Source organism: Mercenaria mercenaria, chromosome 9, assembly GCF_021730395.1.
Source record: "Mercenaria mercenaria strain notata chromosome 9, MADL_Memer_1, whole genome shotgun sequence".
NCBI lineage: Eukaryota > Metazoa > Mollusca > Bivalvia > Venerida > Veneridae > Mercenaria > Mercenaria mercenaria.
Window position 1 is genome coordinate 58876454 of NC_069369.1, and position 18115 is coordinate 58894568.

Consider the following 18115-nt stretch of genomic DNA (forward strand, 5'->3'; position numbering starts at 1 on the left):
GTATTGATACTCGAAATTATCTCACTAATGAGCAAAAAGTATCGAGGGTGTGTATGCGCGCTTGATGTTAGATGTTAATCGCGCGATCTATAGTCCAAGACAGCACGTTTGAATGTATCGTTTTTGGTACAAGTTACAACTGAGTCCGGTAATGAGTTCCTATCGCGGATGGTTTGAGGCACAAATGAGTTTTTGTATGTGTCTGTATTACTTGTCACTTGTTTAATTGATTTAGAGTTTGATCTTCGTTGTTGCCGTGGGTTGTATTCCTGGAAATCATCAGCGGGGACGGCTATACCAGGTCGTAGACGATATTATATAGGAATGCCAAGCGCTGGTCTCGTCGGCGCTCCTTTAAGGGTTTCCACTTCATAATTATTCAAAGATGACGGTATTTTACTTACCATCGCTTTGTGAAACAACGAAATCTTTTAAGCGACCCTATTTTAAGAACAGTTTAAGGTGCAATTCTGTGTATTACTGGTTATTATTTGATGCAAACATGGTCTCTAAGTCTGTATGAGACAATATGACAGCTAGTTTCTGAATGATAGATTTTAAAACTGTATCAAACAAGTTGTTTTCTTTATCTTACATTCCCCATATATCGTGACGATCTTCGAGTAAAGCTTACTTTAATCATATTTTACTTAATATATCCCCAAATGCATACATCACATTTGTACAAACATTCAAAGAACCTTCCAAGTTAGGCTTGTCCATGTACTCTCAAACAAATATCTTTCCGTTTTGTCACTTATGCTCAAAATTGCCTTCCCTGTTGAAATTAATGTGCCTAATCAACAGTAAAAAGTTTGAATAGCTGTCAAAAAGTCAAATTTATATGTAGTAAAACGGATCTTGAAAGATTAGTAAACTACAGTTGCAATGTAAAGTATTCACAGGTTGCTTGTCTGATACACTCGGTACGTCACGAACGATTTTCATTCTAGTTAATGCTGTGCTTTGAATGTTTAATTTTTAAACACTTACCTGTAATGCTTCAATTCAAGTAGTAAGTCCAAAGTTACAAACGTTTTCCCAAGCCAAAAAGATTTTCACAGTAGTATTATACATGTCGTATAAGAAAGACAGGTCATGTCAATCGTTTAATCATAACTTGTAACCAACCAACCAACCAGTTTTGTATACAATTTAAGGTGAACCGTATGATATAAAGTCTCACACATGGTGTCATAGAATACAGTCATGAAGCAGACAGCAATGGGAGCGACACAAACTGACTGCTTAAGTCAGGTGCGCATTTATTATACAGTCAAAATTAGAAAAAAAGTCTATTCTGACTGCTTAAAACAGCAAATGAGATAAAAGGATTTTTTAAAAAAAATCTAAATACCTAGATAATGTCCTTGCTTAAAATGATAACATTTAACAGATTTTTCGTAGACATCAAAATAAAATATTTCTGAAAGCTGTTGGATAAAAAAACCTTGAATCAAAAAATGTCCAGTCAGTATATATTTTAGCTAAGCAGACCCGACAGTCACATTACTCATTGATAATTATATTTATGTTTTAAGTATAAATATACATTCGCATATAATGTATTTTTACAAACTAAGTTTTCTTTCCGTTGCCATGGCAACCAGAGATTCTGTATAGAATAAAATTATTTGAATAACTTTGGAAGAGGACAATCAAAGGCACATTCAGGCCAAGTTCAATTAAGTTCTACAAAAAGGCGTAATTTGTTGAAAAGTGAGTACAAACGGACAATATCTAAAACGCAATGAAGTGCGTTTCGATTTTACACTCTGGTAGGCAAATATGCACAATTTATGTACATGTTCTATTCATCCAGGACATACTAACGTCAGGCGTAAAAAATGTTTCCGGTAACCTGCTAAAAAAATTAGGGCAGGCAGGTCTATAAATATTTTTATTTTTTTTTATTTTTTTTATTAAGTGGGACTTTTCGGAAATTATTTTTGTGTCAAAAAATGAATACAAATAAGGAGGTTATGCCGTTACAACATCAGTAACCATGTTTAAAGCATAAAAAATGCAGTTTTGCAACATTTTATTAAAAAGTTGAAAAAAAAACCACCAAGGCCATAAAAACATTTAGATCTAGGGTCAGGCCAAAAAGTAGGGTAGGTCGGGATACCGGAAACAAACATCTTTAGGCCTTAAAGGTTATAGGTTTACTTAAGAAAAAGGTACTGTTTTGATGACAAAAATAAGGTTTTAGATCTAAAAATACATCTACCGTCTTTATGATAGCAATAAAGATGCGATATTAGTTGCATTAAATTATTACGAACGAACGCGATTTTATACGGCTATACATGATTTATCGCGTCCTTTCTTCACAAGTGTTACATTGTTGTAACAAGGAAGGCGGTAGTGTAATATTAGTTACTAAACATGGCATTACTTTGTTTAATATCTTCAGAAATTAGTATATTACATTAAAAATGTGTCCAAAATTAACAATGTTGCTGTATTTGCTAATAATTTTATGCCAGGGCGAAAATTGACGTCGATTAGTTTTTATGTATTTGTTTGTTACTATAGATCTATATATAGATCTACCTGATTTAAGTCACAAGAGTTTTTCTTTTACATATGAACGGCAGATTTATATTTGTGACCTAGTATAAGTACATGTTTTTCTTGTTAGACATCTTTTTGTTTTCTTTAAATTTCTTTGCAAGACTTTATTAAATGATAAATAAAATGCTACTTTCGATTTCAATAACAGTGTTCACTATTTGGTATATGCGGGCTGTTTCAACGATATGAACAGTGAATAAAGTCTGCGAAAGGAAAGATAATTTGCAGGTCAGTACGTGTTTTGACTGCGCCTGTTAGACAGTAGAAAAACGATTTGCTCACAAGTCACATCTACTGTATAGCTTAATTATTTGAATACTGAACTCTATAGCTTTTCCGTCATCTCATATCTCATCTTTCAGAACGTAAAATGTAATGAAAAAAGATGTAGATTTAGTTTCTCAACAAAAAAGCATATTTTTGAAACTTAGCATAAATTATATGGCATTGATATAAGTTTTATGAAATAGTATAAATGTAACTGTATTTAGTACGAGTGAGCAGTGCAGTACGGTGACATAATATGACACAGGCGAAAGAGCAATAACTTTAGCTTAATCGAATATGAAATGATACCAATATAGATATGAATATAACGCACCAGTTTTCTTAAAACTACATAAAAGAGTGGTATTTAAGAGTTCCTTTGAAACAAAAATTTATAGGATTCAATACACACCACTCTATAAATGACTTTTGTTTACATATTTCCTTGTTTTTACTACGGACCATAGGTGGAAATGTTGTCTGGTTGATATAGTTTGTTTGTATTTAAGCTTTCTAAAGTCCCTCCGGTAACCAATATTTGCGACTCAAGGAGCAGATTATTTGTAATTTTAGTGGGAGGACAGTGCAAAATACAGAAGCGTCCGTGGCTCTTTACGTGCCGGCTGTAAAACGTATATACGTGAATGTTATCACAATGTTATATATTTAACCTGGAGGAGTGGGAATCGAACTCATGTTCATGGTTTTGTAGTCCGATAGTGTTACCGCTGAACCATTACGTCCGCCTTTTTTGTAGATAGTTTAAGCTTACACAAATTATGAATTGTAATTATGGGTCAATGCATTTTCATTCCTCGATATCATATGTCGAACGTGTTCATGAAAGTAGAATTCGTTTATGACATATAGATGGTGTATTGGCGGATAGAGTTTTTGTGTCTGTATTTCCCTATATTATTGCCTTTTGGTAACTATACAAATCTTATGTCGTGGCCTTTTATGCCCTATTCCTACGAAACCGTGGTTCTTAACTGTTAAATTTGCGCATGCGCGTTGTATATCTTGCCAGTCAAAATTATTATTTTTTAATAATCGAGTAAAATACTTAAATCAGAACAATAAATATCAAAATCAAACAAAAACATTTTATTTGGAGCTCGACTCGACACATTATGAGTAGTCTCACGTACTTGGTTACCAATTTGGCAAAGTGATACGTTCTTACAGCTCTGTTCGTCAAATATTCGAGGATCATACAATAGTTCCGCTGATAGTTCTTGTGTTTTTTTCAGTACTGTTATTGTTATTAATGTTTATAGTATTAGTGTTTCTATTTAAGTCACCTGCACACACTGTTGTGGAAATAATTCCACATAAACCTGAAAGGGAAGATATGGCCACCCCAAGTTCATCATCAGGGAATGAGGGACTCGGCAAAGACTTTAGTGAGGAAACTGTAACATCAGAACCTACGTCATCTAAACGAAGAAAAATAGAAGCGTTACAAGAACTGTGTCAAGATACTGAGTTAGATCAGGATGTAAACAGCATAGCCTGCAGGCAAAATGTCGATGAAGGCACGTTCTTTGCTGGTGATAAATATCTTCATACCTGATGGCAATATCTTTGCTATTTCAGAGCAAAATGCTTTTTTGTTTTTTTGCTGGGTTTAAAGATGCACCGACACAATTATAGGTCATATGGCGACCTTCCAGCTTATGGTGGTGGAGGAAGACCCAAAGTCATCAAGGCGGGCACCTGGGTAGAACCAACGACCTTCAGTAAGCCAGCTGGATTGCTTCCTCACATGAAGAATTAAACGCCCTGAGTGAGGCTCGAACCCAAATCGGTGAGGGGCAAGTGATTTGAAGTCAGCGACCATAACCACTCGGCCACGCCCCACTTCTCAGAGCAAAGTACTAGTCCATAAATTGTAATGAATGGCATTCCACTGAATTTACAAAAAAATACAAGTGTTCGTAGCTTCATATAATTTTTATGCTTGTAAACATGGCTAATTTTGCATTTTGTTCAAAAATTTATAGGAATGCATGCGTACGTGTAATAATACAAGGTTAAATATATGAAAAGGACAAGTGTACAGATGAGACATACAAGAGTAAGCCATCATATGTATTATATCACACTCGTCAGCTAAACTTGTCTTAATTGTAGGTACTCCTTTAGAAGACGATGAAGTGCGATGGCTTATTGTTGGAGTATGTTTACACAAAATTATCTCCCCTACTTTGAGAAAGTATGTTCCTCAAACTATGCAGAGACTATATGCAAACTTGAAGCTTTCAGACAGCATTGACACGCAGACCTTTGCACATTACCTCCGGAGATACACTCCAACAAATAAAGAATTAAACTATGAAGCTATCAACAACAATTCTACCGTTCCGAAGATACGAGGTAGGCGAGACATACAGAACTATGATTACAGAGTACATGATGAGGTGGAGCTCTCTAAGCTTTTCTTGCAGACCCACATGGCACAGTACACGGGTTTTGATGACACATGCGATTCCTCAGCCCTTCTCGGCATTATCATAAATGTTGACACATTTCCTGCCGCTTTACGTTCTGCGGCCAAAGCGGTATGTTAGTTCATAATATTCTGAAAGGGACGTTGCTAAAGATTTGTTTGTTTTAGTGATGCAGATAAAAAGTAATACAATTATTATGAAATAACAACTTGGCAAATAATGTGTCTTATGATTTTTGAGAATTTACACAGGTCAGGACTGAAGTACCGCATAAGCTGGCCAGTTCCAATCTACGCTTATTACATTAACGGAAATACATTAGGACCGCCTCGATAGCCTAGCGTCTGCTTCGAGTGCGGGAGAGCGTGGGTTCGATCCCCGGCCGCGTCATACTAAAGAAGTGAAAAATGGTGCCAGTAGCTCCCTTGCTTGGCGCTCGGCATTAAAAGACGAACTAGCTTCTCTCATACCTTTATGGCGATGAATTCCGCCAGGAATATGTCGAGAGTGATAAATATAAGTTGTAGAACTTGCATCACAATCGACCTTAAATAAATTAGTATAAACTAAACGGAAATACATAATAGTTCTGATTCAAACATTAGTTTATCCAGCGGTTGAAGCTTTGAGCAAATCAGTTCTGAAGGGAGACACGTTCAGTTTGTTGCGACAAAATGTTCGTCGATACGTATTGGTACCACAATATTTTATTTGCTTACATCTATGAACGAGTTGTCCTAATTTCATGAAAAAGTACTTCAAAGCAGGCTGCTATTTACATTTTCTTGCATTAATGTTTGTTTAAATATGACGATCCATTTGCTAAAATAGTTTGAAATGTCATGTTCTAATAGACTTTCTGCTTCTTAATCAGTTACATTTTTTTCTTTAACATATATTCATTTTGTTGTTGTTGTTGCAATTTTAGGTTCGTAACGATATTCGCAATGAATGGGCCCACTGCAACTTTTCGCAGTGGGATATGAACAAGTTTCAAACCTCGTTCGTTCTAATGAAACACATGATTGGATGTCTGAATCTATCGGCACAAGAAGAAAGAGACATTCTTCAACTGACAGATACATGGGAAAACAATGGTATGTACTGACAAGTATAAGTCGGATGTGATTGATGTTTGTAGTACAAAAATATTGATTTTACGGAAAGGTGATGTACGATTTGATTACTAAATATTTGGGTTTGCTTTGTATTTTTGTAGGTTTAGACATTCTACACGGTGCTGTTGGATTCAGTGTGTTGAAAGAGTTGAAGAAAGAAACAAAATCACTCGCCGAATATTGCCAAAGCAAAAGCAGAACGTCAGACGAAAATTTCAAAAAGATACTACAGTCTCTTACAAACATGCTGGATGAGTTAGAGAGTGTAAAAACACGGGTTTCTGCCTTAGAAAATAAAATTAATGGTTTGTGTAAACATCAGGAGTCGAACAAAGGAACTAATTACTTTACAGCACCAAACAGAATAGAAGTGTTTGTTGGTCGTGAAAATGAGCTTAAACAGCTGGAAGAAAATTTCAGTGCTGCTGATAACCTTCCGTGCATTCAAGCAATATCTGGCCTAGGGGGAATGGGAAAGACATCTCTGGCTTCAGAATATTCCTGGAAGTACCGTGAACAATATCCTGGTGGCGTGTTCTGGGTATCAATCGAAAGCGATAACACACTGCTTGATTCATTTCAACAACTGGCAAGTAGTGTTGCTTTGCAGTACAAAGAAAAAGAAAAAGACGCGATGCGAGAATTTTTGCGATGGTTGTCAACAAGGCCAGATAAATGGCTGTTAGTAGCAGATAATCTTGATAGTGATGAACTAACTGAAACAATGGCAGAATTTCTGTTTGGGTTTTGGAAAAGGGACACAAAAGGACACGTGATAATTACAACTAGAAGAGAAGGCAAACACGCAAAAGAAACATTAAAAGCTGATTTTTGTATTTGGTTGAAGAAACTAACACCACCACAAAGTATACATTTCTTAAAAACTCGCACGGCTACTGATGCAGTTCAAGATGAAGAAGCAGTGGTTGCCCTTGCAAAAGAACTTGATGGTCTACCATTAGCTTTAGAACAAGCTGCTGCACATATTAAATGTCTCCAATGTACGTTTCAAGAATATTGGGCCGAGTTTAAAACAGAGCGTTTACATTTGTTGAAATCATTGGACTGCAGATCAAACTGGAAAATGTCGAGAGAACGTCTGACAGTACAAACAACTTGGAACATGAACTTTGATTGCATAAAGAGGCAATCTGAAAAAGAAGGGCTCGGAACAGCTGCAGTCACCGTAATAGAAATATTTGCATTGTTACCCGCGGCGAGGACAAATCTTAGAATCCTCAGGGTGAACCCTTACAAAACTATTATTGGCATAACAGATTGGAGAGGTGGTGAAGGGGTCGAACGGATTAAGCTTGATTTATATCATGCATTGAAGAGCGAATTCAAGAAAAAACAAATCTTGGAAATTCTAAGTAGATTCTCCATAGTAAAACTAACTAAAGAAGATAAAGTAATAATGCATCCTTTGGTACAGGAGACGATAGAAAAGGAAATGACTAAATCTCATCGTCGACTTGTATTAGAGTCTTTTGTGCATATGCATGGACTAGCTCTTACCGAAGGGGAAATGGTTATGTTTCGTTAAAGTAAAGTCAGCATTTATAACACCTTTTGTTTATTTGATTTGGAAGCTGTATTCAGTTTGTCACTGCTTGTTCAAATTTGCAAATAAGATGAAAGTTCAGTACATTTTGTTGTACACGTTATAATGCAAATTCAGCTGACAAATATTGAGCTACTGTTATAAAACTAAATTGGATTTAGTAACATTCAATTTGAAATTACAGCAAAATGATTTGATATGTTAATACAAGCTTTCTCACAGTAGTGATGTCATTTTCACTCAAAGCCTCAGAGTATTAAAACAAGAGAGCCATGATGGCCCTGTATCGCTCACCTGAGTACCATTGCTCAGAATGATATGATCAAGTTTTGACATAGAGCGCATAGGCATACAAATTAAATATCATCAGGATAAACATTTTCTTGTAACAGTCCCTTTGGGCCTAGTCAGGGCCTGTTTCCATGCCAAGTTTGAGGGTCCTAGGCTCAAATGCGTGATGTTTGTACTAACATGAGTATTCCTTACCCTGGAAGACTTAAATAACATTTAAAACCAACCTCATTAGATGCTGCTGAGATATATTCGTTTACATAAAATAAAGGGAGGTAATTTGTCATAAATTCAGTCAATATGTATTTTTACTGATTGTCCAAGTCCATCTGTTGAAATAAATGAAATTTCAGAACAGTATTTTCATAAGTTACGGAGATATACCCATTTTAATTTGAAATTAAAGGAGGTAACTTGACATAAAATCAGTCCATAGTTATCTCCCCTGACTGTCTCTGTCTAATGACAATAATTAAATTTCTAAGTACTTGTAAGTACTTACTGATAAAAATCCATTTTAATTACAATCAGGGGAGGTAATCAGATAAAAAATAACTATGGAACCAACGACTGAATCTGACAGATTCGTCATGGAATCCAAGATTTATTGTTGTTGAAGATAATTGGAAGTTTGTGTCAAATCAAACCATAATTGAAGTCTCTATATGGTTGCAAAAGCCAAAATAGCAAATTTTGGACCTTTAAGGGGCCATAACTCTGGAACCCATGATGGAATCTGGCCAGTTCAAGAAAGGAATCACGATCTTGTGGTAATACAAGTTGTGTGCAAGTTTGGTTAAAATCAAATCATAAATGAAGCTGCTATTGTGCAGACAAGGTCAATATAGCTAATTCTGGCCCTTTCAGGGGCCATAACTCTGGAACCCATAATGGGATCTGGCCAGTTCATGAAAGGAACCAAGATCTTATGGTGATACAAGCTGTGTGCAAGTTTGGTTAAAATAAAATCATAAATGAAACTACTATCGTGCAGACAAGAAATTGTTGACGCACGGACTGACGACGGACGAAAGGTGATCACAAAAGCTCACCTTGTCACTATGTGACAGGTGAGCTAAAAATCAGAAGGATTGCCTGGTCAATAGACAAAAATCAGAAATCAAACAAGAGCCGTCACTAATGGTGACAAATGCCCCCGCAGCACTTTGACCTTTGACCTGGTGACCCCAAAGTCAGTAGAGGTCGTGTACTCAATAAGTACTATCAGCATGTGAAGTTTGAAGGTCCTGGGTGCAGTGGTTCGCGAGTAAATTGCCTTCATTCAAAAAGTTAACATTGGCCCCTGTGACCTTGACCTTTGACCTGGTGACCCCAAAGTCAGTAGGGGTCGTGTACTCAATAAGTACTATCAATCAGCATGTGAAGTTTGAAGGTCCTGGGTGCAGTGGTTCGCGAGTAAAGTGCCTTCATGCAAAAAGTTAACATTGTGACTAACGAACGGACAGTTGAAAACTAATATGCCTCCATTCGGGAGCATAAAAAGTCAGAAAACGTCCAAAAATATCTACCTTAAAGGGAAAGACAATAGTATCTTAATTCTTACTCGATGTGAGGTCATCTTAAATCATCAACAAATAGTCTTGGAGAACACACGTCCTGCCCAGGGATCAAACCCCCGAGATCTTTGTTCTCCCTATTGTGCAGCAGTAAGATTTTGCTGATCTAATGTTACTACAGAAACGTACGGATCACGTACGGACAGCATGCTTGGCTATTCTCAGTGCTTGATAGTATAATATAAGCAATGAGTAAAACTTTAACATTACAATAAGCATATTCTAAGTAAAAAAGGGGCCATAATTCCGTCAAAATGCTTGATAGAGTTGCCTCCTCCTTTTTACAGACTGGGGTCATGATGGTAAACAAGTATGCAAAATATCAAAGCAATATCTCAATGGACTTTGAAAATATCTGGGGTGGTACGCAAACTTTAACATTTATTTTAAGTCGAAAAGGGGCAATAATTCAGCCAAATGCTTGACAGAGTTGCCTCCTCCTTTACACAGACTGGGGTCATGATGGTCAACAAGTATGCAAAATATCAAAGCAATATCTCAATGGACTTTGAAAATATTTGGGGTGGTACGCAAACTTTAACATTTGTGTGACGCTCACGCTAACGCCGGGGCGAGTAGGATAGCTCCCCTATTCTTCGAATAGTCAAGCTAGAAATGTTTATTTCTTTGTTTGTTTTGGGTTTAATGCTATGAATCAGAGGTAGAGGACAAATGATTCCAGTCACAATGTCTTTTATCAAACAGTCTCAGAGAACACAAGCCCTGCCAAAGGATTGAAGTCATGACCCTGGGATCTGTACATCTGTGCCCTCCCTATTGTGGATAAATAAGGAGGGAGTTATACAATTCTTACACAACCAGCTTACAACGAGCAAAATCTATCTTGGGTTATACCTAGAACTATGCAGCGCACGCAACGTGTTTTGGCCAAATGCTGCGGCTTAACATTTTCGTCTGATTCTCGTCTACCATTATTTGAAGTAAGTCGTGTTAGAATCAAAATAATAAGTATCTAAATAAGGTTTATCATAGAATAACACTCATTTGTCGTTCTTGTGCGAAGAAATATTCATACGCATAAGAACTATTAACTCGGATTATTCTACGATAAACCTAATTTTGATATGTACTAGTACACGTTCTATTTTACACAATTCATACCACAACTCATGACTTAAGATTGCCAAAGACAAACTTTTTCTTGAATATTTACGAAGTCACCCACCTACAATTTTCTACCTCATTTAATTAAAAAATTTATATTCATCAGCATGCCCATTCACGCACTGTAGTACGTGAATCACGCACAAAATATCAAATGCACGCATAAAAATCACTTGTTGGGTTGGGGGTACATGCACGCAGAGATTCGGAACTCCTGTTCAGCTGCCAAATCGGTGTTTATTTCATCGCGCACATTTGCCACTTGTTTGGTATGGTCTAAAACACAGATCTGGTCCAGGGACGTGATAATTTTGTTTCCATCACCGAATTCTCGGCGTAATTATCAGCCCCAGAGAGGGAATTGGTAAGTGCTTTAGTCAGACGTCACACGGGTTGTGTGCAAAGAAAGTATGGATACGAAATGCAAAAAGGCATTTTAGTTTTTATAAACTCAGCAAAAGGTTAACAATATTTTATTTTTTTGATATTTAACTGCAATTTTGATACACATTGCATATCTGTAATAGTTTGGGCATTTATTATTGATTGGCGATTTTTACCAGACTTCAGTTGTCAGATTGTATGTTATTTCGGACGAATCGTGTTCCGTTTACGAAATCGGGAATACATGAACCTTGCTGAAAACTTATTTATATTTAGTATAATATAGGGAGGGGTCCTTTGATTCAGAATTTCCTATCTTAACTTTGGAAAAACATTTTAAATTTTCTAAAATTATCTCATCTGTTATACCCCACCCACGAGAGTTCTGCATGAATAAAAACATGCATATACAAATTTCAGAAGTTAAATAGAAAAATGTCAGATCTGCCATGTAGTGTACCCCCAAATTTTGAAGTGTACCCCTATTTTGCAAAAGCAGGTGGTACATGTACCCTTAACTTTAACTAGATGCCCACGGACAACATGTCGAGCCCGTCAGCTGTCAAAAGGACTGGGAGTTGCACACGACACTCTGTCTCATTGAGGCACACATTTATGCCAAATAAAAAAAAGATTGCAAAAAGTTACAATATAAGTTATTTGTAGTAACAACAAAGGAAAGTAAATCTAAAAAAAAAATTTGAAGTCAATACAAAAAATCCTTACCAGTAGAGATAGGTCAAAAAACACCTCAAAATTGGATGTAACATGCATGTTGTACTGCAGAAAAGTGGTCTTGATTTTTCCCTACGACCAGTAATAAAAAAAGTTACAATATAAGCTATTTAAAGTAACAACAAAGGGTAGTAATTCCAGGTTCTTGCGCATGACACTACATCTCATGATGGTGAATAATTGTGCCAAGTTACATCAAAATCCCTCCATGCATGAAAAAGAAATGCTCAGGTCAAAGTCATTCTTGTACCTGACCTTTGACCTCTAAGTGTGACCTTGACCTTTGAGATAGGAACCTGGGGTTTGCGCACGGCACTCCATCTCACTGAGGTTAACATTCATGCCAAATATAAACAAGATTGCTCCATGCATGTCAAAGTTATGGTCCGGACAAATAAATCCGGACGGACGGACGCACGCACGCACATACACCAAACAGCCATTTGGACAACTATGTCTTCGCTTCCGCAAGTGGGCTCGACAAAAATGAGTGGGCATGCTGATTCATCATCTCAAAATTTGTGTTTTTCAAATTCATTTTTTTTTAATTTATCAAAACAGAAAAGGAGGGGGTTATCCAGCATAGTATAAAACTGAATGGGATGGACTTTATCTGACTTTTCATGCCCCTAAGATATCTTAAAACAATAAACAAAATCCTTTCTGCAGCCTACTATAACAGTATTGTTATAAATCACAGGAGAAGAAAATATTTCTCCATCTAACTGCCTCCTACACAGAATGTTTCCTGTAGGAGCATGTATGATATACAGTGTACCAACAGCAGAGGCAAAAACTACCACATGAAGTGCAGGATTATCCTGGCATTGAATGAGATCCCCATTCTTACTAGATTCTGACTTATTAAGAATTTTAGATTTGGTACACTCCCATTTTCTTATGAATGGGTTTTCTGCAGATTCACTGCTCTGCAATTCCTGTGTATAATAATTGTTACAACTAGTGTCTAAAAGTGCATTTTCAGACATATTTCCAGGCTGATCATGTTTTAAACCAACCTCTGAATTTTCTTTAGTATCTATTACATTTTCTACAACTGATCCTTCAATATTTTGACTTTCTAAACACTTACTGTATATATCATTGGGTATATCACAACTTATATTATGACTGTCACCACTTATATGACACTGAAATGGTGAAGAATACACCTCAGCATCTACCTGTAATTTCCAGATAAGTTCACCTTCACTTGAAACACAGTATAAACATTTGTCATGTGATCCAAAAGTTACATATTCACTAATACTGATTGTATCTGAATTTCTGTTATTTTCTATGCTTCCAGAATGTAATTTATCACTTTTGTCTACAGTTTGGTCTGTGGCAACACAATGTGTTCCATCATTTCTTGAAACTGATAGTGTATGTTTGTATACAGATGGTGACGAAAATATATGTCCATCTGTTGAATATTTCCATAACTGAAACAAACAAAAAATCGAGTTAGATGGTATTACGCACTGAAAACCCTTGTTAAAAAGTAATTTATAAGTACAGTACAGACAGTATGGACAAATAAGATTTACAAAGGTCATACATAGACAGAAGATGAAGAAATAAAGGATATTTGTTTGTTTCAGTGGAAGATCAAAATATATTTCACCAAGTGAACACCATATTGCAATATTTTCATAGGTGGCTGTGCCACTAGTGAAAATGTAAATTATGGTCAACAACAGTAAAATATACATTGACCTCTCACCGAAACAAGAAATTTTTCAATGGCTTTAGCTAAATTATACCCATTTTACATGTGCAAGGTTATGTGCATTGCATCATGACATCACATGACCTATGTTGAAAACTTTCAAATAGATGTTTGATGTTTCCAGATTTTGTTTTACATTCTATTACAATGAAGCATATATCTTCATCTTTGTGTAGATATTTCTTCAATGAAGTATATTTTGCAAAGGATTTCCAATTATTCATAATATTCTTTTGCATTCAAGTGTAGTTCCGTACAAGTGAAAATTAGAATTATATTTTCATTGCTTTAAAACAGTGAAATATCAATTTCATTTCTCTGATATATTTCAATATTTCACTGAAAAGCAAAAGTAAATTTTACCATTATCCTATTACTAACTTGCCCAAAAACTACATTTGATTATGAACAAACAAGTATCAGCCAAAGAAAAGATTTACCAAAGTTCCATTGAAGCTCAAATGATACAGGCATCTGTCTGTACAACCAACACATACACCTTGCTGGGTCAGGGCGGGGGAAGAGAACACTGGCTTGTGGAAACTGTACTCCCATAGTACTTCTCCATTTATCTGAAAAATCCATAAAATAATGGATGTCTTTACGTTGTAATGATTTTCTTGAATTTTATTAAGCTTTTTCAAGATGAACATTTATAAGCAATAAACGTTAACATTATTAGTTCTCACTCAGCAGCTTGTCCGTCTCTATTCATTCAAATACTAATGCAAATAAATTTTTTTACCTGTAGAAAAACATGCATAAAATTTTACTATATTAGGGCATCAAAAGACAACAATAACTTCAATTAACTTTCTACACTGGTTTGATTTTAGAAGATGTTGAGCAGTTTATGGTCTAAGTCTTAATTACATATTTAGAATAGTGGCCATAGAATTAAATTCACATGATGCTTGTGACTGAAACTTTATCCATCAAACATGAGTAAAAGAAACAACTTACTGGATTTAGAGCAAACATTTTCCCGCCAAGTGTTGCTATATAAAGCTGATGTGGATCATTACTGATAATGGGTGATGAAAATATGCTGCCAGACTGTAAGTGTCTCTTCCAGACCACTCTATGTGCCTACAAAGGAAGTATAGACTCCATGTAGTTAAAGTAATCAAGATACTGCCTTTAGTCAAATTTTGACTTACTCAACATCTTATGCCCTCAAAGGCCTAAGGTGCCCCTCTGGGCATTATTTAAACACAGACTGGCACCTGGGTAGAACCAAACAAGCGGGCCATGATGGCCCTATATCGCTCACCTGAGTACCATTGCTTTAACCAAAAACAAAAAGAAAAAATTCTTACAAGGTACAGATATGTCAAAATACACCTAAAAATTGGAGGTACCATCCATGTTTACCACAGAAAAGTGGTCTCGGTTTTTCCCTAAGTACAAGATTAAAAATGTTACTAAATAAGCTATTTATAGTAACATAAAAGGGAAGTATTAAAAAAAATACTGTAAGTGAATAAAAGATGGACCTGCCAAATAAAAACAAGAGGACCATGATGGTCATGAATCGCTCACCTCTTCCCACATGACCCAGTTTTGAGTATGACGTCGTTTTTTCTATTATTTGACATAGTGACCTAGTTTTTGAGCTCATGTGACCCAGTTTGAACTTGACCTAGATATTATCAAGATAAAAATTCTGACCAATTTTCATGAAGATCCATTGAAAAATATGTTCTCTAGAGAGGTCGCAAGGTTTATCTATTATTTGACCTATTGACCTAGTTTTCGAAGGTACGTGACCCTGTTTTGATCTTTACCTAGGTATCAACAAGGTGAACATTCTCACTAATTTTCATCAGGGGTGGTATAGTACGTCATCAACAGGTGCGCGCAACACTTCCCGATGCGGCTTTTTTGTGTCAAAACATCTCGATACGGTGAGTAAACTTGCGATTATTTCATTGGTAACGAATACATTTGGAAATGACATATAGTCTAAAGTACCCGCATGTGTCTCTAGTTTATCACTGACGTTTGCATTTTTCAAGAAAGTCTTACGTTTAAGAGAACATTCGAGCACAATGCACTTCATGGAAACACTTCCCCATTCACCACACCATATCATATCGCATAAAAAGAGTTTTCATGCATTTCTAATGACTACATGCCCTGACGGGTGTTCTTTTATGGCAAACAGAGGTCAGTGACACCTTAATTAATTATTGGAATCTATAGTTTCAAAGAAATCAGTAATATAAAATTTCGCCTTCCCGGTTCACCAGGTAAAACGATGCACTTCCCGGCTCACCGCCCGTGTGGCATCGTGTTTGACTTAATTATATGTAGCCTTTCAATTTATTTTGACGCATGGTACTTCGGTTGCCATACCAGCAAAACTAGTATTTAGCAATGAACGTTTGTCAGAAAAACAGTGCTTAAATTACCTTCAAGGGCTATATTATGACAGAAATTACTCTTTCTTTTTCAGATCACAACAGAAACACCCGAGATATTCTGTTTATCAGAATTAAATCATGAAGCCAAACACTTGGGGTTCAGCATTATGATATCCGTAGACAGATGAACATAAACTGCATATAGTAATTCACGTCAAAAAATCAGAATTGTAGAAAGAACAATACCCGCTTGTGGATGTTTGAGAAAAAGTCAGAAATGAAGACCACAAAAGTAGTCGTTGTTCGAGGTTCACTCACTGATAATATGTGCAGACACCGTTTAAAACAGCTCACTGTTACGTGTGACCACTACCGCACAATATTTAGCCATGAACAGCTTTTGTAGACGGAATTTAATGTGATTCTGCGTGACTTCAAACAATTGTGATTTTTTATTGAAACATTTTTTGTTTTGTCTGTCTGTGTTGAAGTCACAGAGTCTTGTCAGTGCCTCTCCTTTTTTCTAAATAACATTTGACAGATTTTGATGAAAGGCAACAACAGTATTAAACTTTGTATGAAATGTAGTTGACACTAATGCTCATAACGGGTAAAACACAACAATATAAATATTCTTGTTATCTCTATGTTTCGGTCAATAAACGTTCACAGATTATACTACATTGCCACTTTATCAATTTTTGTGTTTTTTTTAATGAAATTTCTGAGTTATAATTAGTGTAGTTGTGCAAAATGGTTTCAAGAGTTATTATATTATTCTGATTTTTGTTGATTATGAAGTATAGGCAGTGCATCTCCACTTCAACCTTTTTATAATTATCATAATTACAAAAACATGTACATGGTGTATATCATGGCAATAATTGGTTTTAACGGTAATTTATCAATAACATTCAGAGTTTTCTTTTCCGTGTAATTCCTTCCTCTATAGATGTTGACATATTCTTTGACATTTTTTCCACAGAAAGCTGCTGTCGCCTATTCAGAATGTGGATGAAAACACCTTAAATAACCATGTTGTTCAGGGTATTGTGCGTTTTAGAATATGTGATAATATACATAATGTATTACCAATAGTCTTTTATAGTTTTTCTTTAACACTAAAATTACCACAGAAGTTTTGTAATTATTTTAGGGTTCCCTGTCGTGTCTGAATATTTCCATTTGTTGAGAATATGTGACATAGAGATGTACACTACTTCTTGATCGAAGAAAATTAAAGCATACAATGTGGAACGCATTTGTCTGATATGCGATCTTAATGAAACTTAAGGTGAATTTCATTTTTTTAAATGCTGAGTTACAAAGAATTACGTCCAAAGTTAACGAAACGTTATCATTATACTCGCATAAGTGTGTATAAAACGAAGAATTGCTATAATCAAGTAATAAATCTACTTTCGTCGATGATGTGTGAATATATAGAGGATAATTGTGGGTTTCGGTGTAATATCACGTTATAATTTCACCGAGTGGGCACCAGAAGTGATATTTTCACGAGTGGCGCAGCCACGAGTGAAAATAACAACTTTTGGTGTTCACGAGTGAAATTACCGTGATATTACATCGATACCAACAATTTTTCTGTTTATTTTATGTCTAAAACTCTAAATTTGTTGTGTTTATTTCAATAAAATGTCGAAATTTGCGGGAAATTTTATCAGGAAGCATCGCAAAGATGACGTCATTTTAAAGACGTCATCGTCATATTGTTTCCGGCTTTCAGTACGCTCGGTAAACTTTTTGACATTAATCCGGGTATCAGATTTGATAATTTTCACTGAGTGGCCAGTGAGTTTATCAGGATATAATTCACCGTTATATTTCGATAAACCACCGAAAACATAAAATAAATAACATTAGCTGATAAAAAGGAAAATGTTGCTATGTCTTGAAAGTGTATGT

The 18115-nt window shown here is 35.7% G+C and overlaps 2 protein-coding genes across 3 annotated transcripts in view; one reads left to right on the forward strand and one right to left on the reverse strand.

Annotated features, from left to right (window-relative positions):
* Positions 1 to 2244: 2244 nt before the first annotated feature.
* LOC123548028 (uncharacterized) lies at positions 2245 to 8619 on the forward strand. 2 transcript variants are annotated; one of them, XM_053551497.1, is made up of 6 exons: positions 2348 to 2364; positions 2726 to 2805; positions 4145 to 4382; positions 4981 to 5408; positions 6226 to 6394; positions 6517 to 8619. In XM_053551497.1, exons 3-6 carry the CDS (start codon positions 4199 to 4201, stop codon positions 7959 to 7961), a joined length of 2226 nt encoding a protein of 741 aa, XP_053407472.1. In that variant the 5' UTR covers positions 2348 to 2364; positions 2726 to 2805; positions 4145 to 4198; the 3' UTR covers positions 7962 to 8619. The 2 variants fall into 2 exon arrangements, with proteins under 2 accessions (XP_053407473.1, XP_053407472.1); XM_053551498.1 differs by lacking the exon at positions 2726 to 2805 and having other exon boundaries at positions 2245 to 2364.
* A 2316-nt stretch (positions 8620 to 10935) lies between these two features.
* LOC123547233 (beta-alanine-activating enzyme-like) overlaps positions 10936 to 18115 on the reverse strand; it is a 54867-nt gene continuing 47687 nt past the window's right edge. The window contains exons 15-17 of the mRNA XM_053551494.1: positions 14787 to 14912; positions 14264 to 14395; positions 10936 to 13536 (exon numbers count right to left, since the gene is read on the reverse strand). Coding sequence (XP_053407469.1) covers positions 12721 to 13536; positions 14264 to 14395; positions 14787 to 14912 — 1074 coding nt within the window. The 3' untranslated portion in view covers positions 10936 to 12720. The remainder of the gene's footprint in view (positions 13537 to 14263; positions 14396 to 14786; positions 14913 to 18115) is intronic.